Source organism: Carassius gibelio, chromosome A11, assembly GCF_023724105.1.
Source record: "Carassius gibelio isolate Cgi1373 ecotype wild population from Czech Republic chromosome A11, carGib1.2-hapl.c, whole genome shotgun sequence".
Lineage (NCBI taxonomy): Eukaryota > Metazoa > Chordata > Actinopteri > Cypriniformes > Cyprinidae > Carassius > Carassius gibelio.
In genome coordinates, this window is record NC_068381.1 from 3,380,769 (window position 1) to 3,398,983 (window position 18,215).

At 35.9% G+C, this 18,215-nt stretch overlaps 1 protein-coding gene across 5 annotated transcripts in view; it reads right to left on the minus strand.

Annotated features, from left to right (window-relative positions):
* Window positions 1–6,023: 6,023 nt before the first annotated feature.
* The window catches only part of LOC128022043 (voltage-gated potassium channel subunit beta-2), a 96,574-nt gene continuing 84,382 nt past the window's right edge, over window positions 6,024–18,215 (minus strand). For all 5 annotated transcript variants that reach the window (XM_052609251.1, XM_052609248.1, XM_052609249.1 and 2 more), the window contains 10 exons: window positions 17,893–17,937; window positions 16,930–16,974; window positions 16,623–16,666; window positions 16,457–16,543; window positions 15,644–15,729; window positions 14,261–14,381; window positions 14,084–14,178; window positions 12,054–12,174; window positions 8,140–8,228; window positions 6,024–6,468 (listed from right to left, as the gene is read on the minus strand). In XM_052609251.1, the coding sequence (XP_052465211.1) occupies window positions 6,379–6,468; window positions 8,140–8,228; window positions 12,054–12,174; window positions 14,084–14,178; window positions 14,261–14,381; window positions 15,644–15,729; window positions 16,457–16,543; window positions 16,623–16,666; window positions 16,930–16,974; window positions 17,893–17,937 (823 nt within the window). In that variant the 3' untranslated portion in view covers window positions 6,024–6,378. The remainder of the gene's footprint in view (window positions 6,469–8,139; window positions 8,229–12,053; window positions 12,175–14,083; window positions 14,179–14,260; window positions 14,382–15,643; window positions 15,730–16,456; window positions 16,544–16,622; window positions 16,667–16,929; window positions 16,975–17,892; window positions 17,938–18,215) is intronic.

Below are 18,215 nucleotides of genomic sequence, written 5' to 3' on the forward strand. Positions count from 1 at the left end.
ATGAAGTACTTTTTAAGACACATCCTTAACCTTATTGGTTATTAAGTATTTAGATGACAAAGTCCACACTAATTAATGAATAATTATTTATTACCGTCGACTGTGAGTGACGTCACTTCCCAATGCAAACACGCCCAATAAAATGGCCCCGCCCCCGTCACTTGATTGACAGGTTTCCGTGTAGACGTTGGAAATTCAAATGCAAAAGGAATTGCGATTCCATTTGAGTTTTGGCAGTTTACATGCACAGTGCAGAGAGAGTGAAAAGGCAAATGTGGTAATTAATATTGCTATTTAAATATGACAGGCTCGCAGCTCGTAAGATTTGGGAAACACAATTGCAAATGGACTTTGCATTTCCATTTTAAATTTGGCAGACACTGTGCGTTCGCTTAAACGAAAATGCAAACGGTAATGCGCAATTTGCATTTGCATTATGTCACATTTTATGCGTCCACAAATTGAAAACGCAATTGCAAATACAATTTGAGATTCCTTTTGAATAATGTCCGCAATATCATTCCATACCTTTCCATGTCATAACACTCTTGGTCATTGTAGTCATTTATTTATTTTATAAAATAAAAGTCCCAGATTGTTTACTTATTTGACCCAGTAAGTGGTTGAACACAGACTGTATTTGTTTAGCTCTTTGACAGACTGTAACATCCGCTGAAACATCTGTGAGGATGTCAGTGTTGAACTGTACATGAAGTGAAGTTTCACAATGTTAGAGATGGTGCTATGATGGCCTTTATTAGAGGAAGACCTTTGCAACTGATGCCTTTTTAATGCTTTTGATTCATGTTTTGTATAAAGTTTGAAATATATGTTTTGTAAAATATACAATTGTGGATGTTTTGCATACTTTTGAGCATCTCAAAGATTTTACTTGTGCCTCCCTGTAATTATTATATTTTAAATATATATTATTATTTAGCATGTGTTATAAATATTTTAAAGAGTTGCACACTATTTTAATTCAGCAAGTTGTCAAATTTTTTATTTTTATTGTAAAATTGTGGCATTTGCTTATTTTAACATCTTCTTAGGAAACTTTGTTTGGGTTTAGTATTTACATTTTCCCATTTTCTTTCTTTTTGAAATAAATTAATATTTTTATTCAGCAGTGCTATATAAAATGCAGTTTATCACAAAAAGTGATAGTAAAGACTTATTTAAAGTTCTAATGAAATATTTCTGAAGATCATGTGACACTGAAGACTGGAGTTATGATGCTGAAAATTCAGCTTTGATCAAAGGAATAAATAATATTACAAAAGATATACACATAGAAATCCATTATTTTAAATTGAAATAATATTTTACAATATTATGTTGTAGTTTTTTTCCCAGTATTTTTGATCAAATGGAACCTTGATGAGCATATGAGACGATTTTAAAACATTAAAAATCTCCCAATCCCAAACTTGCAGTATATACTGTAACATTTTAACACCAATGAAACTTTGAAATATGAAGAACAATTAGGGCAAAATGATATATTATGAATAACGTATTGCTATTGTAACGTATTGCCATTGTATCATAATACTATGTAATAATTTAATCAATATCTGATTTTTTAAAAATGTAATTAAATTAATTTACAAATGTCGTCTTGCATAATCCAGATTACCGTATTTTTCGGACTATAAATTGCACCTGAGTATAAGTCGAATCAGTCCACAAATATGTCACGACGAGGAAAAAAGCATATATAAATCGCACTGGACTATAAGTCGCATTTATTTAGACACAAGAACCGAGAGAAAACATTACCATCTCCAGCCACGAGAGGGCGCTCTATGTCTTCAGTGTAGACTACAGGAGAACTGAGCAGCATAGAGCGCCCTCTAGCGGTAGACGGTAGACGGAGACGGTAATGTTTTCTCTTGGTTCATGTCAAATTAATTTTGATAAGTCGCACCTGACTATAAGTCGCAGGACCAGCCAAACTATGAAAAAAAAGTGCGACTTATAGTCCGGAAAATACGGTACATGTTCGACCAGAATGAGGACCGAGGCAGAAGTCACATACTGCAGCTTTCATAAGAAACTGCAAAAGACACAAACAGGCTTTTTTTTTTTCATTGTCATCATTTTATAGTTATCATTTCATAGATACTAGCGCTGTACATGTCTTAATTCAGATTCAAGCAGAATGCATTTAGCAAATGCCTTTTGATGAAAACAAAAGAACCAAAGGCTGGAGTGACCAGGACCATGAATACTCTTATGTATGTATATATATATATATACACACACATGTACAAAGGTCAGACTATATACAGATACATCTGACTCAACATACAGTATTTCTCCACAAAGCGTGGAAATGTAGCTTGCCATTGTATACATTTCACAGAATTCTCCAAAATGCATAATCAGTGCAAATAATTGCTCGTTGTAATCGGTCATTGTCATCATCATCATCATCAGGTCAGTCCCAACGAAGGGCAACAAAGAATGGTAAAAAAATAAAATCATATTTTTGTCTTTATCTTTGCAAAATATTAATGAAAAATAATCTCCTCGGGATCTCAAGTATGGTACTTGACGATAATACTTGGACACATCCGTCACCTGTGACCGGTCAAATACGGACTGATAATTACAGATTTAATAGCGATTACATATTTCCCAGTTTTTCCAAACCATTCCACTCTGAGCTTACAAATAAAAATCCTGCCACTTTTACAAACTACTCCGAGGTCTGGGAAATAATCTCTGATATTCACGCCGTCTTCACGAGATATTGCAGATGACCAGACTCTATCAGTGCCTGGAAAAACAGTCAACACGAGAGCAGAAACAACACTAATGAAATCAAAACATCAGTAAATACAAGACACAATCTCAAACGCACTGATGACCCAAAACACCAAACTAAACTAATAACTGCGCTTATTCACAAATCTACCGCTTACAGATTTCAGTTCACTAATATTTTGGTGACAACACAGTGAAATATGAAGAAATGTTTTCAGATTCAGTACGACTGAAGCTCTTTGGACATCACAAAAAATAAAATAAAACCAACAAACAAAAACTTGAACCTGCAATGCTCGAAGCTTATGAGGCAAGAACATATTCAAATATAGTTAGTCAAGTTTAATCTTAATAATTCAGCACAATACTAGCACAATAATAACTTTTTTTTTTAATCATGAACTAATTTATTTATTTTTAAGTATTTAGCCAACACTTTATTATTATCTTTTAATCATTTTATTTTATTTATTTGTCTTGGTGGGTGAATTTGACAAAGAAATATTTTTTGAGCCTAAAATCAATTATAGTTAGCTTGAAATAAGTAAAGCCTATTTTTAGGATGATTATTTGTGTGACATTATCTCCATGAAAATTAAGTACCGGTATTTTTTTTTCTTTTTTCTGTAATGCAAAAAAAAAAAAAAAAAAAAAAAAAAAAAACTAAACATTGAAAAAAATTCAAAACATAATATTTTTACACAGCTGCACATTTCTGCTTTTAAAAGTACTTTTTTTTCCATTTTAAGTGCATTACTGTTAACACCATACTTGGTTTGTTTGAAATTATTATCCGACATCAATCAACACGCACCTAAAACATTTCTTTAAACAGGGAAAAAGTAAAAGACGTTAAAACTATAAATGTAAATCAATCATCTCTAATTAAGCAAGTCCTAAACGAATAAAGTGCAAATCTTTCAAAGACATTTAGGAATAACTGCACTGTTATTATACAGTAAATCTACGTGGCTCCACACAAACACACAGATGAGATGAACGGACACCAAACTTCAACATTCAGCGGTTTTTAAAGTCATGATTTGACCAATTTATCTCCCATAAGCACACAACTCCCAAGTTTTGATCCAGATCTTCAGAGTATTTTTAATCACTAGCATGAGGAACAGCAAGCTCATTTTTTTTTGAATATTAAAACATATTATCAGATATGAATTGTGCAGTAGATGTGAGCTGTGAATGCATGCTTTCCGAATTAGCCATGCAATTCCCTTGTGCTTGATCAGGGACGGTTTGATTAAACGCAATTAATCAAGGCTTCTTTTAAAAAATACCTAGACTGCTTATCCTTCATACTGGGTGCACTATGTATACTTGCACGGAGTATGTATATTATACTTCTAGAGCGCAGAGTGAATACACAAAGTGAAGAAAGACACAAGCGCAGATACATGCTGCTCTCCGTGGAAAAGAGGACACAGGAGTCACGTTATTATCGGGATGTGGGATAAATCTTTGGCTTCAGCCACACGTTTCATCACCGGTGCATATACAATAAACGCCCAGTGTCCAGAAATGAGATGAAGAAGCTTCCTAATGATGTATTTCTCACACACACACATGCAAACACAGACATTCTAGCGCAGTCCCTGAGCTGCTGACACAAACGGGTCTCTGCTCTTATTGGACAGGTGAGATAGTGCCGTGGAAACAGTCTGCTTTCCTATTGGCTAGGAGCATCTGTGACAGGTGAGTGCTGGAGTCCCAGCGGCTTCAGCTACACTGCACACAATATCATCAAGTCACTTGTGTTTTGCTACTCAGACGTAAAATCACAGGGTGATCTGATTGAACCTTTTTACATTTTTATGTTAGCAGCCCATTATTTAAAACCATTAGGCTACCACCACCTCATGTTTCTACTTGTTCTTAATCATCGATAAATTTGCCTTATGTGGTTAATGTCATAAAATAATTGCCACTCATATTTCACCCTAAAATCAGTTATCATAAATTATGATATTTTGCATAATATAATTTCAAGTTATATTTTATTATTAACATGAAACAATTTTGTACAAAATTACAGTACTTACTATTTTAAGACTATTACAATTTTTGTGCAATGGGACAATTTTATAAGTATATTTTCAGGAGCATCAACAGTTTTTTTTTTTTTGCATTACAGTACAATTATTTCCAGTAATAAATTACTTGCTATTTTACTTTTAATATTATATTTTATATTATTCAAAGTTTTTTTTTATTTTTTATATTGTGTGACAATTATTCCCAGGAATGCATGAATTCCTTTTCTTTTATCAAAAAAAAAGAAAGAAAGAAAAAAATTATATATATATATATATATATATATATTACTGCAATGCATAATTTTGTAAAATAAACACTAGAAATAAAAACTTTTAAAATTAAAATCAATACAACACATATTAGCATGATGTACACTTGATATTTAATTTTACAATTTATATATATCTATATATATTCACATTACATTAAAGACAATTTATAGGAAAAATTATCTTAATTATCATGGAATTTGCTAAAAAATTTAATTGTCCTAAATTCATAAGTAATATAATTTAGTATATCTTCCATTATATAGTTTTGAGATATTGATTTTGAGGTGAAATATGACCAGAAAATATTTAACAGTCCCTCTTCTTATTTAAAAAACTGCAATGATGGTATTAAATACTTTTGAAGCATGCTTAACCCTTTCAGGTAATTCAATCTATACTTAAACTCTAATAAATCAGCGTGAGTAATTGTAATAGGAGTACACTAAACGTGTGCGCAGGGAGAAGGTTACTGTGGATGGAAGACCTCCGAGGCTCGTCTTCAGCAATCACTCAGACAGATGCCCTCCAAAAACCCCAGCATCTGATGGAGTGATCTGACATCAGAACGTCTGTTAGCAAAGCAGGGACACATGAGAAGCCAGGGCTGTTTTGAGGCTAAAGAGAAGACCGTGAGATGATGCCATGCCCTGTACAGAATAAGGAAAAGCCACTTCCACACAAGAGAGGAGCTGCTCCTAAATGCGTTTTCTCTCTCTGATGTTCTCATAAAGTGCTTATTGGTTTGCCTGTGCATACTTAATGCAGACGACACAGTGAAGAGCTCTGGGCCGGGACACCTCGATGATGTGAACGATGTGTGCAAACCCAAAAGGATCGCATGAGTGGCTATTTCAGCTTGAGCTCTATTTTTCTAATTATGCAATCAATATAAAAAAGAAAAACAAAGAAAAGGGGAAAAACTGAATATTTCCAGCAACCAAGCAAGCATGTTATTTTTTAATGTTTGTTAGCATATTCCTGTCCATTTTGTTCTTAGTTACCCTAATGATCTGGTTTTAAAGTACCCATACGGAGACTCTGTGAGCACTGTATCTTCAATGCATCGCTCTCTATCCTGCATGTCAGTGGATGTGTCTTTTGTTGTATATTTAGTGTATTTTGTTCACGTGTTTCCTGCCGTTCGTGTTCTAAAAGTCTTGCTCTCCAGGGTTTGTGGGTGCTTGCCCGTCTCATGCAGCCGGTACTCATTCAGTAAAAGCTGAAGCGAACGGAGGATCAGGCAAAGGAGGGTTCGGAGCATCCGGTCCAGTCTGGCTCCACACTAGGAGCGGTAGTCCTTTTTATTGTAGGGTTTGTTGCCCAGGATACTGTCCACCTCGTGCACGATGGAGGAGGATAATTTTGGAAGAACCTGTGAAAAGAATAGCAAACTGAGTCTGGATTCCATGTGTATATATATATATAAAGAGTGAGGTCAAAATATCAAGTAAGTGCATTCTCATCCTGGCCACTAGGGGGAGGAAATGTTCTCTATACTGTTCAAACAGTCATTTTTACCAAAGCCAGCTCAGTGCATCTAAGTGAATTCTCATTTCGTATTTGTAACACTATAATACTTTTATTTAGACTAGACTGAATTGAAAAGGCAACAAAAAAGGGTCAATACTTTGACTTAGATTTTCAGGGTTCCCAGACATTGTTACCAATTAAGTTTTTTTTTTTTTTTTTATCTTAAAATGTTAATCTTGCAAAGTGGTTTTGCTCCAAGTCCTGTGTTTTACATGTGCAAAAAAAAAGAAAAGAAAAAAAAAGTAAATATTTGCAAATGTAAATACTTTCTTATAGTTCATTAATTAATTATTTGTTTAATTCTGAAATAACTATAATATATTTTAGTTTTACATTCACTTACTAATGTTATACTAGTTATATTCAGAATATGGGAAACCTCATTATTTTAGCTCACGAAAAAAAAAAAAAAAAAATCGCTACAACAGTCAGCAATTGACTCTTTGCTAAGCTCCGCCCACCTGCTCCCGTAGGAATGGAGATCTCTGTGCACAATGTGATTTGCTGTTAAATGGACTCATAAAGTGATTAAAATCGAACTGATTATTCTGGAAAGCTTGCCATTATACTGTTAAACTGCTGTAACACGATTAAAACGGTAGAGAGTTACAGATGGATGTTTCTTTTTAGTCAACCCAACACAGAAAAGACTCGTCCGATATCCATTACATAAACATCTGTAACAGTACTGGTGATTACCAAAATCACTGTTAATGTTTCTGTAATGGTTAATCCACACCATTGTGCAAGCTCTAATCAAAGTAGTGTTTCTGATGCTTAAATATAATTATTGTTGTCATCCATTAATTTTTAAGATTTACTGTGTTACAAGAAAGGCAGAAAATAGTAAAGCACTTCATCTGTATTTATTCAGGTGCCCAATTACAGTTACTGACTTGTAGTCCTTAATAGAAAAAATAAGTTTTAATGGTTGAATGTGCTGGCTGAAACTTGGGTATAAAAACACGAATTGATAAAATGTATTAAGTTGCTTCAGTTTGTTATTTGCCTAATAAATGACAATACAATTTTTAGTTTTAAACAAGTTTTTGACAGACTCCTAAAATATATATATTTTTTTATTTGTTAAGCACTGTGTGTTTTAGCCTTATTAGGCCTCCTACTAGATGAAGTGCTGATACTGCTTCAACTCATTCTGTGCTACATAAGTTATATGTTTACGGTGTTATTTTCAGCTAAATTTAATCATTAAGTGTATGCATTATGCATGGAAATTTATGTTTTTGCAATGTACTGTTTTCATCCTAAAACATTATGTGACTTTTGCAAGATGTTTTTTCTTTTCTTCTCAACTACACTAAAGTTTTTTTTATTCCCATGGAAAGTTTCCAACTTTTGGTGTTCTCAGAGCTAATTTTCCCCAAAGATGCAAAAGCCAATGCAAAAACTGAAGCACTCTGCATGACAGCAACATTATGATTGGTCAAGATTGGTTTGAAGGCGGAGCTTAGCATTTGATTGACACTTACCACACACTCATGTGCACTCTCACCTGTATTGCTCCTATATTCTCCATGAGCTGGTCTGTGCTGGAGGCTCCGAGAAGCACAGAACTCACACCTTCATTTCTCAGGCACCACGCTGGAGACGAGCAGCAAATATGTTGAACATACAGCATAAATAATATCATACACAACATATGACACACCCTTAAAGCAAATCCTCCCATCACAAAAAAATAAATGTTATTTTTAAAAGCAAAACATGAATATACAAATTAAGCCCTTTCCAAATTTAAAGCAGCTATTTCTCCCCCTCCTACACACACTGAAGCATCTCACAAAACACACAGCAGTTGCCAGACCACTCTGTTACCATGGCTCCCAGCACCGGGACACACTGAGCGTGCTCGAAATCAGAGCTTTTTTTATTTCACAGTAAGATGAGCGATATCTGCAGGAGCGCAGAGGAGGTGAAGAGGAGCCGTGCTGACCGCTGCTGTTTCCTAAACACGGCCCATGCAACACCGCCGCCACACACAGACAGGAAGGAACTCTGTGGGGATTTGAATCCCTCCTGAGAGTTTGTGTGTGTGCCATCTGTGGCACTGTGTGTTGGCACAGCAGTGTTTACTGTACTGCTCTCTCTGTGTGTGTGTGTGTGTGTGTGTGTGTATGTGTGTGTAATACGGGAGCCATTTGGAAGCATGTTCATGTTTTTCAAGGCTACACTGTCAAACACTGCAAATGATATGAAACATTCAGCTCTGATGTCCTTGGTAATCTACAGTGGATTTTAGCACTTTAGCCTTAACAGATTGCTTTGTCTGAACAATCTCTCTCTCTCTCTCTCTCTCTCTCTCTCTCTCACACACACACACACACAATGATAGTGGATTTGGAACACACACGTTTGTTTTTGTGTAAAGTGGGTTCATCCCATAGGCCTAATGGTTTTTATACTGTACAAACTGTATATTCTATGGCCCTACACCAACCCTACACCTAACCCTAACCCTCACAGGAAACTTTGCGCCTTTTTACTTTCTCAATAAAACTCATTCTGTATGATTTATAAGCATTTTGAAAAATGGGGACATGGCTTATGTCCTCATAAGTCACCCTCTCCTTGTAATACCTGTGTCATACCCATGTCATTATACAGAGTTGTGTCCTGATATGTCACAAAAACATGTCCACACACAATGATAGTGGATTTGGAACACACACACACACACACAATGATAGTGGATTTGGAACACACACACACACACACACACACACACACACACACACACACACACAATGATTGAGGATTTGGAACACACACACTCACACACACACACACACACACACACACACACACACACACACACACACTCTCTCACAAACTGTCTCACACACACACATACACACACACACACACACACATACATACAGATAGTGGATTTGTAATACAATCATGGCAACTCTATTAAATATTGTTGGGGAGTAATAACTTAGATGATTTTACTATTTCCCAATTTTTTTCTTTTTACTTTTTCTAGTGTTTTTTTTTTTTTTGTGGTACAACCTTACAAAACACTACATTAGAAGTTTTATGTCACAAAGTATTGTACACATTTATTTTTTTTTAATGTGAAATAATTCGTTCAGATGGTTCATTTAAATCTGGGTTATTAACCAAGTGTTATTACTAAAACGAAAACCATAAAACAACAACAACAACAAAAATATTTTATTTTTCAAAATTTTCTATCTGTATATTTGCATTGGCAATGAGAATGATGAAATTTTATGCTATCGCCTTACTTGAGACGCTCATGTTTTTATATATCATGTTCTATATTTTACATATAGTAGTTAAAATACTGCTTTTAATGATCCTTATTTCTTAAAAAGTTTCAATGTAGTTAATATTTTGTTAGTCAATTATTGTAACAAGTTTATGGAAAGCCAAGCTTCGCTGTAGCTCAGTCTAAAACACACTGTCAATAACATTCACAATCATCTGCCCATTTACATCCGTGTGCAGTTCAATAACCCTCACAGCAGATCTATTGTTAAATACACTGCTGGTGCTGTAAATGAGCAGCGGGGGCTGGCAATCGATTGGCAAGCCCTTAATGAGGTGTGAAACGTAATGTACGACTGCATTACAGGACAGGTGAGGGAAGGGGACGTGATTCATTCGCCCGCCGCTTTTGGGATGGAGGTCCTGTCAGGGTTTTCATTCCCCAGTGTCCACAGTCGATGAATCACAGAGGGCGTGCTGTCACATACACACTGCCAATTTATGACTTTTGTGAAGATGAGGGACTTGCTGAGAAACTTGATGTGTCTGACTTATGAAGGGTATCGTCCAGGGTGGGCGGTATGATAGCGGTATAGACTGCAGGATGATAGTAATGCGTTTGCTCTACAATTTAAACAAGCGTCGTATATATTTGTGCAACTCTGATTAAGCAGGACTGCTTTAAGTCATAATTTACAAGTGAGAGCAATAGTAATGCGAAAATCCAGAGCGAAACGTGACCAAAACAAGCCAAGAAGAAGAAGAATGAGTGTGATATGTTTTACTGTTCATAACGAGAAGTATTTTTTTCACTAATCCCAAACATTTTTTTTTTCTTATTACTATTTTGTAAATATTTATTTGGATGAAATAACTAATTAAAACATAAAATACAAAATGACAACTTTTTGGGATTACTTGCTATATATATATATATATATATATATATATATATATATATATATATATATATATATATATATATATATATATATATATATATATTTTTTTTTTTAAATCAAATAATTGCTTATATGAATAAAATAAATAGTTACTTCTTTTGGGATTTTTTGTTATGCATTATTTTGATAATTACTAAAAAAAGTAATATAAAAAAATAATCTAATCTAATAATCTTGGATTATTTGTTGTAGATAATTATTTTGATAATTACTAATAAAAAATACAATTATTTTAATAACAAAAATAAAATTATTAAATAATAACTACTTTTGTAATTAATAAATAATTATTAGTTATAAACAATGTTTGACAAAATAATGACTTGTGTAAGAAAAAAAGGTTAAATAAAACAAGCAAACACTTAAGTATTTAAATCACTGAATTGACAGTTTTTTTTTTTTTTTACCACATACTTATGTTAAATGTTTTTGCTCAGTTTTCAACAATAATAAATCATATATTGTGTTACATACTGTTACAGTGATATGAAGTTTGGTCTTAACGCACAACCCTAGCCTTAGCACGGCACACACACACACACACACACACACAGAGACAGACACACACACACACAGAGACAGACACACACACACACACACACACACACACACAGAGAGAGACAGACACACACACACACACACACACACACACACACACACACACACACACACACACACACACACACACACACACAGAGACAGACACACACACACACACACACACAGGCTGAATCTGATGGCTTTAACTGGACTATTACGATGTTCAGCCGACCGTGATCACAAGCTCTCATCTCTCAAGATTAGATCACTGTACTTTGAGATGATGTACTTAAATCAAAGCGTCGCAGTCCTCATAAAAGCCTTCGTTCTAGATTGAACAGCAGATATTTCTTTGAAACGTTACGCTCCATTCTCTCTGTAAAGCATTACACAACACTTCCCATCTCACGCTGAACATCATATAACACTATACGAAATCGATCTTCAACTATTATATTTATCACTACACTTAGGCAAGAATCCGATGCTGGGAGGAACACTCTTCCATTAACAGCCACAAACTAATCGCATTCGCAGACGTACAGACGCTTCGCTCCGGTGGTCTGAGGAAGGGGAGGATGAGAGGGGGAGAGGATGAGCGAGGCACAGGACGGACGGACAGACAGACAGAAAGAGAGAGAGCGGCAGTGTGTCTTTGGGTCAGGCGTACCGATGGCTAGCTGTGGAAGTGTGCAGCCCAGCCGCTCAGCGATTGCCTGCAGCTCTTTCAGCTTCGCCTGCTGGCGTCGGCCCTCCTCGCTCAAGATCTTGTCCTTCAACCACTGGTAGCCCTGTTAACAACACAGCACACCTGCTCAAAAACAGGGGCCCACGCCTACAGCGGTGCACACACACACACACACACACACACACACACACACACACACACACACACACACACACACACACACACACACACACACACACACAGCCAGCAGCACCTGTGTGGGCGAGGGCCTGTTTTTAAACATGTGACTCTGTCCACCCGAAAGCTCAAATGAGCAGAGATGATCTCGCTCAGAGAACTTTAGGGGGTAAAGAGACCTGATACACACACTCACAAACAACATCAGTTTGAAATGACTTCTGAGAAAGTGGTTTCTTAAATAAAAACTTACTATAAATGATTTCATGGTATATATAAAACATTAAAAAAAATTTACAGTAAGAACTTATTAAGTTGATAAACATAAAAAAGGTAACACTTTAGAATAATGGTCCATTAATGTTAACTATAGTTAACATGATCTAAGCATTAGTTAATGCACTGTGAATTAGCATGAACTACTGTAACAATGAATAACTGTATTTTCATTAACTAACATTAACAAAGATTAATAAATACAGTAATAAATGTATTGTTCATGTTAATTAATGAATTAACTAGCATTAACTAATGGACCATTATTCTAAAGTGTTACCTAAATCTATTAGTTTAAAGTCAATATGAAACACGTTTGCAACTCACTGAATTTGGCAATGTGTCATATTTCCATGTGAAACCAGTGAATAATATTTAATATGCATTTAAATATATAAATAAATATACATCGTTTAAAATAACGGCTTCTCCATGTACCTCAATGAAAGCAATTCTATTTCAAAACAGATATTATTTTTGTATCTTACTGAATTACTATTAAACAGAAAAAAATTACTGTAAAAGTGACAATATGATGCATTGTTTGCAATAATAGCTTAAAACAGACCGCTGTTGTTATTGCTAAATAAAACTTCAAAATTGTTTACTTTAACTTAAGTTAAATTTCAAAAAATTTCTAAAATTAAAACTAAAGATATAAAAATAAAAGCTAATTACAATTAATAGATGCTATAATTATTTTTAAATAATACTAAAATAACAGACTATATAGCAACTTGATTATCAGTTAACCGATTCATTAATCTACAGTCTACTTGGACTAAGAAGAGACATCACCCAAAAAGTAAACTCATTTCATAGGTAAAGCAAATTATTAATAATGAAAAAGTTAAGTAAATGTCAGAATTGAGTCAATTTTGTCTTCATGTTGACTTTAAAGTTAAATCTAATAATAAGATAATTTGTCCTGAACAGCAATAGTGTGTTTGTGTGTGTGCTAGACCAGGATAAACAATCCAGCTTCAGGTCCTTCATTAGGAAATATTAATAAACAGTGGAAAAGGACCAGTGTGGTCTAGTGATCTAAACACTCACGGGTCTCCGAATCCAGCGGACCCATCACTGTTCAGACCACCAGCCGGTTCTGTTATAATCCAGTGTCAATCCACATGTACGTTACACAGAGGTAACAAGACATCAGGAATGAGTGTGACACAAGATGATCGGTCACAAAAACACCAATGAGCCAAAAAACATGCCACTACGCCAACATACAGCTGGAGAAACGGGTGCTTTTACAGTGCACTTGTGTGTGTGGTTTAGTGTGCATGAAAGAGATAACAAAACAAGTGGCAATCCTCCTCAGAGTTACCACAGAAACTCAATCACATAAAGAAATAAATGATGAAGATCAGGCGTGTGGATTCATGCCAGCAAGAACAAAACACATCTAGAGGAAAACACCAACTACAGAACCTGGAAGACACGGAACACGTTCACATTAGAACACCAAAACAGTCACATATGAGGCCACTAATGTTTCCAGGGGACCCGGAAAAAAGAGGAGGAGATGGAGAGACTCATGGGAAGTGTAGTACCTTCAGTGAGGCGCGTGAGTATGGCGGCACACCGCTGTCGTATTTCCCTGAGATTATCCCACAGGCCAGAGGGGACCATGTCATCGCACCCACACCTGAGAAGACAGGTCAAAGCCGGTTGAAAAGATGCGTCCGGTCACTGTTTCTCCAGGCTGGACTGACAGCAGCATCACTCACCGATCTTATGGAAGAGCTCAGGAAGCTGCACCTCCACTTTCTCCCTCTGGAACATGTGGTATTCCGACTGTTCGCAGATGGGCGGGATCTGGTTGAACTGTCGGGCCACAGAATACGCTTCCTACAAAACACCAACAAAATCATAAAGGTCGGTGTCATGTGTGAACGCAGCGCTGCTCAACCCAAAACTGAACTTAAAAAGGTCAAATTATGGAAAACTGGAATTCTCCAGTTCGTTTGTAATGAAATGAGTGACAAAACTCAACAATCCCTTTTCAGTCCAAACGGACCATTTACTGAAGCTAAACTGCAAAAAATAGGAATTTTTTTTTTTTAAAAAGCGAACAATTCACAAATGTCATCTAAATTAGAGAACAACCTACAATTGTCAAAATTTCAAGCTAACAGCTTAGACCTGTTTAAAGTTTTCCTATGAGTAGAAGGGCTATTTATTTCAACAATTAATTGTATTCTGAAGCAAAGTATAAAAAGCTCAAATGAAATATTTGAAAAAGAACTGATCAAAACTAGAGAACACTTTTCTAAGTTATTGGTATTCATCTGGTACCTGGTGCAAATTTCCTTAATTATATGATAAAGCCTATGTTGTCTGATTTAATAAACAAAATTCCCATACATTACACTACACTTGAATTTTCCCCATTTCTCCTCCCAAATCCTCACTTCTCTCTTTACGTTCCTCTGGGCACTTTAGAATGTGTTATTATTGGATTAACATTAACATTATACTTAAAATCTCAATTAGCAGCCACTACAGTGGGAATGTTTTTATATTGGTGAGTGTGATTTCTCAAGTACAACATGTTCCTGGAACACCATTCCAATCAACCAATCAGAATAGACATACAACTTTTCAGGAAATATCTGTTTTAGGCGTACAATCGGGGTTAGGTGCATCATTTCAGACTGATTTTAGGAAAAAAATAATGGTAGGGTTAGGTTTAGGGGTAGGAATTAGGTTAATTCTATATTTTTGGACATTAATGTTGATCCAGGAACATGTCTTACTTGGCGAAATCACGACGACCTTTCTATAGTAGAGAAATGCAATAGATTAGGTACCTTTTTACCTGTTAAAACAACAGGATGGTTTTCGATTCATCTGAAAATTTGGTAAATGGTGGAACATTTTCGGTTAAGGCAATCCCTGCTAAGAACCAATTATGGGCGTAGGTACAGAAAAGTGAATTCTGTACAGCATGTTACTCCTCAGTGAGCATAACTAGACAAATGAGTTGTGTTAAACAAGCATCTTTAGATTCATCAAGTCTTCATGAAGGCCTCTTCAGAAACAGACGCAGCCGGTGCTGATGCTGATTACAGGGATGTGAACATCTCAAAGTTTAGGAGGCTGTGACTCACCATGATCTCCATCGGACTCCAGCGTGATGTTCCCCAGTACATCGCCATTCCCTGATTGATCACATGGGTCATCGCCCGCACCGTCTCTGTCAATCAGACCACAGATTTTCAGTGATTTACCGCACCATACATCATGTCACGATGCCATTAGAATGTGTCAGTATGGGCGAACGTGAAATATTAACGAGAAAAAGAAAAACAAGCTAGATTAATTCAAGGAAGGGGAGTTTAAATGATAAATCGCTTCTAGATCGAGCTGGAGAATTTTAATCAATATACGTACGACAAAATAAACAACTCGTGCTTCGGGTCAATATGAATCTCTGCTCAAGCAAAACAATGCTTCAAATGAGGGCTGGGAAAGATCCATCCTTAATAACCAACATCAGCCGTGTCAAAACACCAGTTTCTGAGCTAGAGAGTCATTTACTGCTCCCGCTTGACTATACGAGATCTGTCTGAAAACACACGAGAGAAACAGACTACTGAAGTGCAGAGTCTTTAATGACAAGAACAGCAGATGTCTACAGACCCCCGAGCTGTTTGCGTTTCAACCGCTGAACTGTGTGAACTTTCTAAAGGGCAGCTAGGCTAAAGAAAGAGGAGATTAAATAAAATCTCTGCCTCGTTTCTTAAAGAGCAGCCAACCTTTCACCCGAAAACATTGCTTGAGATTTAATTCAGGTTAGTGACTTACAAAAGGCCAACTGGGCAAACTGAAAAGATCTTGCTTACATGTGATTTGAGGAATCAATAATATCTGGGGAACTAACAGGGCGCTACGAGACACACTAAGGTTTAGAGCAAATGTACCTTCCATGGGTGTGTTGGGGTCTGGTCTGTTTGCAAACACCACGTCCACATATTCTAACTGCAATCTCTCCAATGACGCCTTCAAACCTACAGAAGAGTAACACAAATCAATTCAGCACACAGTTAAACCAGTTCAGTTAACTCCTGCTCTATGAGGTCCACTCACCTTCTATAATGTGTTTTCTTGACAGTCCTCTCTCGGTCTCTGCTCTACAAAACAGCAGGTCATGCAATTATCATTTACGCCAAATTTCAGCAAACTATATTGCAAATACATTAGTTGATTTAATACTAAAATCAAGGCCTTAATATTTTATTCAATTCAAAATATAACACTATTTCAAAGACTTCAGTGTTCATTCACCAGAACTAACATAAGTGAAACTTGTAGCTCCTGAACATTAAAGCCTCAGAAGTATTATTTGCATCATGCCATTATTCATTTTATATATAAAAAATATATATATACATACTTTCCACCCCAAAATATTTTGGTTGTAATGACTAAACTGGAGCGTCTGCAAAAAAAGAAAAAGAAAAAGAAAAAGGTAAATAAGTTTTAATTAGGTCACACTTTTTGAAAGGCTTTAAAAAAGTTATTAAGAAGTTGCAAATAATTACAACAGAATAATAGCTTGCGGTAACCATTTAAATTTCAAAGGAATGCATGTACACACATACGCATACACATTTATTTAACGGTCTAAATGAGGACAGTACAGTTTTCTTTTTTTATCTTTATGGTACACAATAATCTCATTCAAGTTTAAGTGATAAATGAGTTCGATCAAAAGCAATCTACCTAGCACTGTATGTATTATATATGTTTACAAAAATTATATGTACACAACATTAATAATATCCTTCCTCAAAGGGAAGATCAATCAGATTTACTGTAGCTCACTTACTTAAACAAACTATAAGTGAGCGCACACACAGACACAGAGGACAGAAATAAGCTATGTCTCTGCTGAGGTGAGGGGTTGTGTGCCCTGATGTTGATGCACACTGACTAGCAGGATGACTAAGCAGCACGCTATCACACACACACACACACACACACACACACACACACACGCGTGAAGATCCCTTCCCGCAGAGAGCTCGGTTCCTCTTCATCTCATTATGCAGAAACAGTGAGAGCCCAGCCTTCTTTCAATTAAAAAATCTTAACAAAAGGGCTTCTATTAACCATGAACTTCCTTAAGCTCGTGTTATGTTACACACACACATATCAGGACATCAGATGCGCCACAAACACACCCATGCAACCCTTTCATAATTCAACATCTAGATGGGACATCTACAGGCCTTTAATAATTTATATTTCTGTCTGTCTGCGGTTGCGATGACACTGAGGCACTGGGCCACGTTATCAGCACAAGATAAGAGACGGATGAAGGAAATGAAAAGCTGGATGCTATTAATGAACATACCTCCATCCTTTCTTCTTTATGATGTTGCCCAGCACCATTTCCGCCCTGCAACAGAAACCAGATGGTTATCAGACTAATCCTTCATTTTATTGACATATACAGCCAACAGAACTGAAGGGACATTTCAAACTTCTGTAAATCACCTCTTTCAAGAAAGCAATATGACACAAAACATGTCAATTAAAAAGCAATACACAGGTACACAACTTCTTCCACCCGTAACAGTATTACTGCTCAGTCCCCTCGCTGCATCGGCTCAAATGCAAAAGCAATTGCAATTATTATGAGCTCAACAGTCCTTTCAAGTTTGTCTTCCTACATTA